The sequence below is a fragment of the Mchenga conophoros genome, linkage group LG13 (genome assembly GCF_057382185.1).
Source record: "Mchenga conophoros isolate Kocher_MC1m ecotype Shallow Benthic linkage group LG13, M_conophoros_male_GT1.1, whole genome shotgun sequence".
NCBI lineage: Eukaryota > Metazoa > Chordata > Actinopteri > Cichliformes > Cichlidae > Mchenga > Mchenga conophoros.
Genome location: NC_140538.1, coordinates 27,336,454 through 27,347,871, shown reverse-complemented (window position 1 = coordinate 27,347,871; position 11,418 = coordinate 27,336,454). Strand labels below are relative to the sequence as shown.

At 37.6% G+C, this 11,418-nt stretch overlaps 1 protein-coding gene across 5 annotated transcripts in view; it reads right to left on the bottom strand.

Moving 5' to 3' along the window:
- Positions 1–5,517: 5,517 nt before the first annotated feature.
- Positions 5,518–11,418, bottom strand: part of cfap46 (cilia and flagella associated protein 46) — a 73,272-nt gene continuing 67,371 nt past the window's right edge. For all 5 annotated transcript variants that reach the window (XM_085297568.1, XM_085297570.1, XM_085297572.1 and 2 more), the window contains 8 exons: positions 11,168–11,228; positions 11,012–11,044; positions 10,752–10,848; positions 10,493–10,605; positions 6,833–6,914; positions 6,523–6,659; positions 6,286–6,363; positions 5,518–5,838 (listed from right to left, as the gene is read on the bottom strand). In XM_085297568.1, the coding sequence (XP_085153694.1) occupies positions 5,717–5,838; positions 6,286–6,363; positions 6,523–6,659; positions 6,833–6,914; positions 10,493–10,605; positions 10,752–10,848; positions 11,012–11,044; positions 11,168–11,228 (723 nt within the window). In that variant the 3' untranslated portion in view covers positions 5,518–5,716. The remainder of the gene's footprint in view (positions 5,839–6,285; positions 6,364–6,522; positions 6,660–6,832; positions 6,915–10,492; positions 10,606–10,751; positions 10,849–11,011; positions 11,045–11,167; positions 11,229–11,418) is intronic.

Here is an 11,418-nt window from a genome sequence, read left to right as displayed (position 1 = left end):
AAATGTAGTGGGGGATTATTGGTAATAAAATGATGCTGGATTACCGGGTGCGTTTTGCCTCCCTGTTGAAATAGCAACAAATCTGCAGTCTCTTGTTCTGGATGGAATTTAGATAAAGAGCGCCTGAAAACTTCAAAGCCAAGATCAAACAAAAACTTTTACTTATGTGTTCCAAGGATCATATAGAGGAACGGTCCACAATATTAAATTCTCTAAGGCTTACTTTGAGTCAGCAGGCAGGAAACCTTAGTGCTCAACTCCACAGGTTTCTGAGGCAGGGCCACTGAAGCTGTTTTGTTATGTGGAAAACTATAACTATGTAGCTATAGCACTAATGGTGGACTATTTGGATTAAACCCCCAAACTACCAGTGAGTCAGCTTTCTGAAGTTAGTTTTGAGATTTTAGTCCATAAAACTGTGTTAGACTTTTATGGTTATCACTCATTTTATTCTAGACCTGAGCACTGTATGCCTCTGTCCACATCCATGCTTTGGCTATGCCAGAGGCCATTAATGAAATGCAGATTCAAACTAGAATTAATTTACATCATGCAATTTGCCTCATTTCAGCCACCAAGCACTTTTGGAAAAACTTCCCAGAGAATGTCTGGGTTTTTTTTGGTTTTTTTGCAGTTCTGTGTCGAATCACAATACAATTTTGTCTTTATTTCGAAGGCAACTGCGTCTTTTTTTTTAAACATCTATGCATCTGCAAGCGAATGCAGCTTCTCTTTAAATGTGTTGGTATTGGTGTTTACAAGAGATGTGAGTCTGCTAACCTCGAAAGATGTCAGCTCACACTAAGAAAAAAAGACAAATTGATGGCAAATGTGAGTTTTGATCAGGAGATGGAGTTCTACATAAGTGTTGTTTACTGAAGTCACAGTTAAAGCTGCATTTATTTGTGGAGAGCAGATTTCTGTGTTCAATTTGAATCGCTATTACCAGACTAAACACATAGATAAATGCGCGGAAGAGAAGAACTTGACTGATACAGAGCAGTGACCAACATCTGATTCTCTGATGTGGATTTTAAAGAGTATTTGGTGCGCTAACATACCCTGAAAAAATGTCACAACATAACTGAGCTGTGATGTCCATGACCCAGCCCAATTACTCATCTTTGCACATGGGACAATTCAAGAGTGGGACAAACTGGTCGGCATTACAAATGTGACAGGGAAAAATGTTGGATTTCTGAAGTGGATGCAAGATAAAGTGCTACAGTATTTCTGAGTCTCAGTCAGCTCAAAATTGTGAGATGTACTGTAACTCAAAATAACTAATCTACAGATGCAGTCTGACTGAAGCGCCAAAAAAGATGAACAGAAACAGATAAATGATGCAGGAAGGACTGCAACCATCGGCAGTTCAAGCTTACTTGTTGATAAGTGGATGCCGTTTTACTCTCTGTCCATGACCTTGTACCAACTGCCAGACACAGAACATCTTTCAACTAGCCCACGGTTAAACAAACATGTGCACCTCATTCCTCCACATCTGTGCACCTTCCTCACATACAGTGGGGCAAGAACCTGGGAGGCAGCAGTTCACTTCTTGCTCTCACTTATTTTTAGAAAAGTTCTGAAGAAATTAAATAGCAAGTATATATATAGTTTTTCAGCAGCACCATTACTACTACTACTACTACTACTATTGCTGTAGGGATGGCAGTCATCCTTTTGTTTGATGTAAGGCTGGAAACACACAATGATAGTCCTTAGGGGATCATTCTTATGCATTTACAGCAGCCTTCATTAACCCTCACCTGCTGGTTTATGTTATTCTCTAATTAACCTGCAAAGCTTGTGCTATCCCTGCTCATCGAAGCTGTTCGGTCTATTTTATGCTAAGTTGCACATAATAAATATGCTAAAGCAAGATGCATATGGTAAACATCATAATGTTGGCATTTAACTAAAAGCATTACAGTGCCTATCATAAACAGATACAGATTTGACATTGTTGATGGGCTAAGTGTTGCGCTACGAGTTGATAAAAATATAAAAATTATTTCATAAGCATGTTGTGTTCTAAATGTTAATTTAGAAATACATTGACAGTTATTATTATAGATGGCAGATATGAGGTTTATTTTAATATAACAGCAGTGAGGACAGTTTTTAATGGATATAATGGTTATACACAGTTATATAACAATCCCAGCAGCTCCAGGGTGTACTAATTTTCATTTTCAATAAATTATATTTAAAATCATTAAGCATAATATCATGTCTTGGGTAAATATTGATATTGTGTGATAGCTTCTCCAAAACCAAGTGCTGTAAAATCTAATACTCTCCCTCCTGCCTGAAACATTAATTAAAGACTAAAATGCATTCATTAATATCAGAAAGGCTATTTACACATTTAAATACAGCTGTAATTCAAACTTCAGCATAAACACATATAAGTGAATTGATCTGATTTTCTGACTATTTGGGAGCTCCTTTATAGGTTTGAATGCTACCCGTAAATAGGTAAATGCAGCAGTTTATCTAAATTATTACATGTTTTTCTTTGATGTAATTGCTTTTGCCAAATCAAGAAATGCAACTACTGTTTGACTGAGTTTGGTTTCTCTATGGAGAGGTGAAGGCCATTTAAGGGCCTTATTTAACAGGACATATTTCATAAAATATTCAGAACCCTTCACTTCAGATCAAGGTTTAAATTGGTATTCTTACTGTTCAATCTACAGTCGACAACTGATAATGACTAATTTGTTAAACACAAACACGTCTGTAAATTACAAAAGCTTCGTTACAATTCCAGCTTTATCTGATTATGAGCATTCAACCTGACTGCAGTCTAGTCCAGTTTTGACAGGACGTTATTTTGAAAGACATAAATTTACAATATAAGGTCCTCCAATACACATTATATGGTAGGACAAAACAAAACGCCAAACAGAACACATTACAACACAAGTAACTGTAAATCTGCCGCCTCCTCTTACATACTCAGGAAAACCAAACTTCTTCCCCTTCATCAACCCTGATCCAGCCAGTTTTCACCCCAGCAGAGACTCACAGGGCAGCAGACACACTGCTCCCATTACAATTAGTAATGCAGCAGTACTTACAGCAGCGTGCTTTCTTCCCATCCTTGTATCTCGCCTCCCTCTATTGTGTTACAAATCCACTGCCCAGTGAAGACCTCTGTCTGACCTAGTTACATATATACAGCAAATAAAGGTCAAACGACAGACTTAGGAAGAGCATTTTCTGGCTGGTGTGTGTGTATATTCATAATGCTTAACTGGGTTAGAAATGAGTGTAAAGCTGTCTTCTTAAAGCTCTTAGAGATTGACATGTTAGTGTCCGTGTGTATATGCACATGTGCACTGAGGGAGACATCTGTTTTTCTGCCCTGAGGGGTGAAAACGAAAGAAAAAGGCAGCAGTGACAGACAGTAAGCAGTAGTTATTTATCAGAATGTGAGGAAGAAGAAAAGTCTAATCCTGGCAAATTACTCTGAATGTCATCAGCAAAATAACACGCTGTCTAGACTTTGGCAACACATGATCTGAAACAATAACTTCTTAAACGTTGTGTAAAAATCAGCATTTTGTTCTAACAGTATTGTGTTTATCACAACTCACACAGCACTACAATCCCGCTGTGTCTTCACAGAAGAAATGCTCTAATCTTATAATCGATATCTGATTGAGGACATCATGAAGCAACATTTGGGCTTGACACAAATCAGCTAAATCAGTCTGAATGCTGCTAAGGGCAAAGTGTCAGAGACTGGCCACATCTACATAAATTTGTCATCTGATAAGGCAGTGAGATAACACTTGGGCCCTTCACACTTTTCTTATTCAGTGTCTATGAAAGAAAGCTGTGGTTTTTTGCACAGTTGATCATTGCTCATGATCAATAAACAACAGAGAGGGAGAAACAGTTATGTGTACAAGGTAAGAAGAAATAATTCAGTCACAGAAATACCAAGAAAACAGATATATTTCTACTAAAGTCAGACCCAAAAGCTGTGTCCCGGCCTAGATATTTAATCATCTGAAAATGTTAAATGAGTACTGCTAGTGACAAGCAGAGATAGGCAGTAAAGCGTTACTATAATCTTTCACGGGAACGTGAAATTCACAGAGAAAACCCCGTATCCCCCCACTGACATGACCGCTGTGGCACCGCGCCTCCAACAGCCTCACTCCTGCTACACAGGTGAAAAAAGACTTAGTGGGAAAGGACTTAGTGCAGAGAAAACCAGCAAGACTCTGCCACAAAATAATCCACTTGTGTATCATCAGCACAAGGCTAACTTGACTGATTAAATTCTCTTCTCTATTGAATTCATACAAAAACAGACACATATGGCGTTATAAACGACTATTTCTTGGTAGAAATTCTCTTTTGTACGAAAACTTCGGCAACGGAGTAGCAAAATAAGGTGTCTTAATTAATAAGCTTTAGAAATGCTGAAAAGATGATTTTGTAACCTTGGTACATGTGCAGGTTAGGTGTTTTTTATCTGCATGTGAGGAGAAAGCTAAGACTTCTTTTCTCTTTGCTAATTTCAGCTTTGGCTGAGCTGAATCTCAGTCAGTTACAATAAAATAGAGTCACATTTAAACCTCTGAGTATAATGTTCTTACAGTGAGAATATGTTTTTTCTCAAGGCTTAAATTTAGGACATTTATTAAACTAAAATGTAGAGTACTGGAATGTCTGATAAAGACACTCTGTAAACTAAAATGAGTGTACGCATTTACAGTTATTTTATGCTTCACTGTATGCTTCTGTAAGAATCAAATAAACTGACAGCCTGACATGGGAAAACAAAAGAACTCTGGTAGATGCTGTGTAGAAGAGACTAAATCAGCATCGACTGGTTATACTGTATAGGTGAGATTCTGAGAAAAGGCAATAACAGAACTGTAGTGAAGCTACTTAACTACAGTCAAGACTAAGCCACACTATCAGCCACTGTTTTCAGGCTCCGTTCTCAAATTCATCTACCCATTTATTTTCTTAATCACTCATCCAGTTTAGGGTTGTAGGGGTGCTGGAGCTTATCCCAGCTTTCACAGGGAGAAAGGCAGACTATACCCTGGACAGTTCACCAGTCTACTGCAGGGCCATCACATAGTGAAAGACAATCATTCACAATTTAAAATGACCAATTAAGCTAATATTCACGCCTTTGGACCGTGAGAGGCAGCCACAGCACCTGGAGTGAACAGCCGTTACATTTGATCCAGGACCTTTTCTTGTTATGATGTAACAATATTAGTCACTACACCACCCAATCTCACATTAATATGCAGGTTCTGTATGCCATTGCAAAGACGAGGCAAAGACATTAATGATACTTTGGTAGTTTGCAACTGCTGCAAAAAATAAACTAAAGCTAGATGTAGCACAGTAAAACCTGTAACACCCACCTGCACACTTCGGGTACCTCTTCTAGAAACAGTGGATCATTCTTTCAAACTTCTAAATTTATTTTATTTCCGTGGTCCCACAGGTACAGACATCAATCATAAAGAGGATAAATCACTGGAAGGTATCAACTCCCCAAGCACTAAAAGCTTTTATTTTTTGTTTGCTGTGAAGTAACATTTTTATTTTATAGAGTTGGGCACTACCATGAGTAGTAAAATCACTACTGAGACCAAAAATGTCTAAGTAAGTGACAGATCAACAATCTTTTTCTTAAATAAAGAAGCTTCAGTTAAGGATATCCAGATTATCACATGACAATCAAGTTGGGAAGGCCATAAAGAACGCAGTTGAAGGCAGATGGTGGGAGAGCCATTTCATGCTGATCATCACCTTCCTTTCTGTCTTGTGAGACAGCGAGGAGCTCTTGATCTACAGAGAAAGCAGTTAGCTGTAAGTTTGATTGAATTTTGCTCCTTTTGTGCAGTATTACCAGTTCTATATTTAGTTATGTAACAATTCTGCTCAATATAGATCAAACAGAATTTATAGACAGTGATTTTTTGTACTCAAAGAGAAACATAAGCATGCAAATTGAATGCATTAATAATAAATAGAATGCAAAAGTGAAGCTACATATATATATATATATATATATATATACATATATATATACATATATATATATATATATATATATATATATATATATATATATATATATATATATACATACATACATACATACATACATATATATATATATATATATATATATATATATATATATATATATATATATATATATATATATATATATATATATATATATATATATATATATTATAGTACCATTTGATCCTTTGACCTTGTGAATACCTTGTGGTATCTCTGAACTGTCCCCTTTTCTGAGGGCATGTACGGCCTGGCCAGAGGTTTGTTGAATCCTTAGTATATCTGCAAGTGGTGGCACACACACACACACACACACACACACACACAGTGCTAATGTAACGTCTAATAATACCCACAGGTGCAACGTAAATATTTACACATACTAATTTACAATCTCAGCTTGCAGTAATGTAACGTTTTAAATACACGCCCAGAACCTACTGTCTAAAATAGCGGTCACATTATGTGTGTTCTGTTGAAAGCTGCTGTGCCACTGATTCAGGACTATACAGCCAGCACCACTCAAACTGAGCAGCAGAGCAGTCTCCACGGGATTCTGCAGGGCAAACGTTCCTGCACTGGAGAGAAGCAAAGTAAAGACACAAAGGGAGTAAATGTTGTCTACAAACCTTTACCAAGCAAACAGTCAAAAATACTGCCAAGAAAACAAAAACTTGGAAAATGCTTTAGGAAGGCAAAACAGAAATGGAAAATTTAGTTAGTATTTCATTCATTCTAACTTCTTTGATACCTCCTTTGCCTGCCAAGTTTGGACTGACGGAGAACACTGGCCTTGTTGTGAACCTGGTCAAAGAGCAGAGCCATGTGGCACTCTAAGGAAAAAAACATTATTGCCATCATTAGTTGGCAACAGAACATTCAATACTTTGGGTAATTTTAAGAAAAGTCTCTTGCTAAACAAAAGGATAAGATATATGCTAAATGCATGGCATCTTTTTACTTTTATTTTAATTACGCTGTTAAGCACAATGAATGACCAAGGTTGTGCTTAAAATGTTTACATTTTTGAAATAAAGTTGAGGGGTGTATGATGTATTTGAGAGATAACTGATTAAAGCTGCTGTGAATAACAGAGGGACAGTGCGTGTTAATTAACTAAAACATGACATTTTAGCCTCGGACCCACATCTGACCAACTCTCAATCTGATTTACAAAAACAGAAACATGAGATGAAATATGGAAAAGTTATGACAGAAGGTTAGTTTAAGAGCCAAAGAGGCTTTTAGCAGGATTCTCCTGCACATGCTCGTTGGACACTCCATTTACGTAGAAGCACACAGGCACTCGACCTGTGGCTGTGAAAAACTGGTGCTTTTGTCTGCTACATTTACTCCAGCTGACAGAGACAGTAATGTTGGTTTCCAAACCCTTTGGCTTTGTAGCTGTTTCATTTTTAGTATGGCAGTAAATGCATTCAACTCTGAGGTTGTTGTCAAAGCAACATTAAAGTAGTTTTGTTCTTTAAAGAGTCTTATTTTGTATGAAGTACTGTTTTGTCAGGATGACTGCAGTCCAGGACATGTTGTTTCCGTGTGGAGTAAATTATATTTTGCCATATGAGCACACCTCCCTGACCTTTTCATAGGTAAAAATGGAAAGCCAAAGGTGGTGAGAGCAGAAGCAACCCTCATACAAAGGGTACACCCTCATAGATTTTATGGCAGCTTCTCAAGGCTGGCTCATTTAAGTTGGACATTCAAAATTGACAATTCTTTCTGAAAACCACGGATACAGTCACCACTGTATCAGCCTGTATCTGGTTTTAATCAGCATACAGTTCAAATGTCAGCATCCACATGCACACGGCACCTCCGCGAGGACCCCTCTTGATGCTCAGTTTTATGTAAAGCTACTGGAACAGCACACTGGGACTTCTAGAGAATGCCTTTTATAGAGAAGACCTTGCTTATTTAGATAGTAAATATTACAACAGCATAGCTCCGTGATTGCCAGTGATACCCCTCAGCCAGTGTTGGGAAGGTTACTTTTAAAATGTATTCCACTACAGATTACAGAATACATGCCCCAAAATGTATTTTGTAACGTATTCCGTTACGTTACTCAATGAGAGTAACGTATTCTGAATACTTTGGATTACTTAATATATTATCATGCTTTTTACAACTACATGAATGTACTATTGCTGTGTGATTTATTACTATTACTGAAGTTTATTCGACATAGCAATACCAACTAGATTTTTAAATCTTAATATAAAATGAGTAACAGTAGGGTGGACATTAGGTAAGGCAGCACTGTTTGCAACGATCTCGTATAGAAAACTATCCTGCGTGTATATAAAAAAGGTCTGCTGCTCCGAACCGTAGCAAAGGGACCTCTGGTTAATATGTCGGGTTCGTGTCGGGCTCGTAGCTGAAAACTAGCTTTACTTTGTGTCTGGGTCAACTTTGCTAGCGAGAGACAGAGAGAGGCGTTGAAAGGCTGCTCCAACGGAACTTATTGTTTCGGAGGAAAACATGAACACAGTGTACAGTCGAGTCTTAATAGCTTACTTACAACTGGGCTACACTGCCCATGAGGCTACATTCCTTAGGGCTATGCCTGTAACACTCTGCCTATTGCCCTCATATTAAATAATTTTTTGAACAACAATTTAAAAAAATATTTCGTCACATCATTATGCGCAAGTAGAGGTGAAATGGGCCACGAGATTGAGACCCAGAAATTAGAGCCTCTTAATGCGTTTTGTTTGGGTTTCCACCAGCGTGGAATGACCAAAAATAGAGAGGGGACAGCCTAACATACGAAACAGGAAAAGACCGCTGTGTAATCCATTTATTTTAACAAAGTAACTGTATTCTGAATACCACCTTTTTAAATGGTAACTGTAACGGAATGACCACACACACACCGCCCGATAGAGTGATGAGAATACCCCGTCAGCCTTTTACAACTGAGGGATAAAAACATACAAGCAGCAGATGGTGCTACATGTCCTCAATGACACCACTTTCCCCGAAAAACATAAATTGAACAAAACCTAATCACATCATGTTGGCCAGTTAAGCAGTAACAATCGACTGTGTTGTGAAGTAACAGCTGCAATTCAGACCACTGTGTCATTCACACTATAGTTAGCAGCACTAATGTCGGTCTAGTGGGTGCCACATATGTCCGGCCTGGGGCAGGACATATGAGGCACACTGCCAATCACATCTCAGATTACCTTTGCTTGCTGGTGAAGGAAATGAAAGGGGACGTGAAGGTGAAGCACAGTTGTTTTTAAAAAAATATCTTTTGAAAGTGTAAAAAGCATTTTTAGTGCCAGTTATCATTTATTTAAAAACTGCTGAAAGGGAGGAGTGAAGAAACTTTCTATAATCACTCAGAATGTCTCCTCACAGTAAACAGATTACGACAGGCAAAAGTTCCTGGGATTAGACTACCCTTCTTCTACAGTTTCAACTTCTGAAGAAGAAAGTGTAAATGACCCTTGTTAAATTTATTTTTACAAAACATTATTTCCATACAGTCAATTAACAGCAGCCTTCCCAGTGAGCATGACCCAGTATTAAAGTCAAAATCATTAATCCTCATTATGTTTTTGATATTACTTTATTTATTACAGGCACTCAGTGAAGTTGAGGAAATGTTATTCCAAGTATTAGCTAGTAAAACCTCATTGATTTCTCACTGCAGTGCAAGGATGTTTATATTTATACTCACTCAGGGAATGAAACATTGACAGAGTTAAGGAGATTAAGCCCACTGCTCCATTTACTGTTTACATAATCTACAAAGCTGCTTCAAATTTTAATCATTCATTCATTCGTTTGTTCATTCATTCCAGTATTTTGCCTGTTGTTTTCACCCCAGTCTAGCACCTAAAACACGTCAGGAAACTCAAAGCTTTGTGTGATTTCATGAACTGATACATATAAGAGAACAAATGACTGTTGTTTTCTGCCGTGTCTTTGTTGTTGGTATTCTCTTATTGCTCTCGAATCTCTTCCTCTTCCATGTGTCAACTTCACTCCTCTGTTCCTTCTCGTTTCCCAAACCCGTCATTGGTGCCTTATTAACACAGTATTACCTTATCAAACATCTTCCAAGTATGCCAACCATGTCACAAATTATTTAGGTTATCATTTCATGTATATAATTAAAATACCATTTTTCTTTGCTCTGTCTGTACTAAGAACAACCTTATGAAGTTCATGTCAGTGTGACAATGACATTGGCTGGTTCTGTGTCATTCCACTCATTACAGTCTTCGTATTTTTTAATGCTCACATGCAGTAGTAGCCATAACAAAGTGATGAATGTACTGTGAGTTATTAAATTGTGAGATGGAAGCAGTAAATGCATTGTCTTTACATTCCTTTATAAATACTACAATCACAGACGGGAAAATGAGTGTAAACGTACCAGACAAATTGAGGGATGCTAGTTTGTCAGGTGGTATGTTTTCCATGAAGTGTTCCACCCCCAGGTAAATAAAGCCACTGCATCTGCACAACATTTGCTCCATTTCTGACAGGCTTAACAAATATGAAGATATGTTAGCAAAGCAGAAGTGACTGGTCGTGTGTTGAATATAACAGATACAGTTGGCTGTTGCTGTGCTCAAAGAGCCAAGAGGGAAAAAATGGTGTATAACTTTGATTTGCTGCACTCTAAGACTCACCTGGGTGTCTGTTTGCTGCCCATGAAGCCCTCCCACAGATGAGTTACATGCTGGGTTTCCAAAATCTCCTTCATCTTCATGCTCAAACTGGTCCCTTCTGTGTGATATAATGTATATTATTCTAGACATCTTAAACACTTTATCTAACCTACAATGACCAGTTGCATGTCTTTGAATATATCCATCCATCCATCCATCCATCCATCCATCCATCCATCCATCCATCCATTCTCTTCCACTAATATTAACAAATTACTTACCAAAGTGGCCATCATTGTAAGGATCAACGAGATCTTTAAAAGGCATGTTAAGAAGTATAACGGACCTGAATTAAATGAACTGAATTAAATACCCAATCTTATATGTGAAATTACATATTTCTGTTTAACAAAAGTAATTCTGAAAACAAAAGATACATTTGAAGTTACGCATGTCCACTGGAAAGGTGTTAGAAGGCAGCACATGACTGGCAGGTACCTGGGTAAACAAATTTTAGTTTTTACAGCTCAAAGCAGCTAAAAATGTATACAAAGTGGAAATAAATAAATGACATATCACATATGTGCCAACTAATGTATATCACGACTGAGAAAACAGAAGCAGAAAAGAGGGTTTGATAAAAAAACAGAAGTGATGCACAACAGGGGATAAATACCCAGAAGCTTGA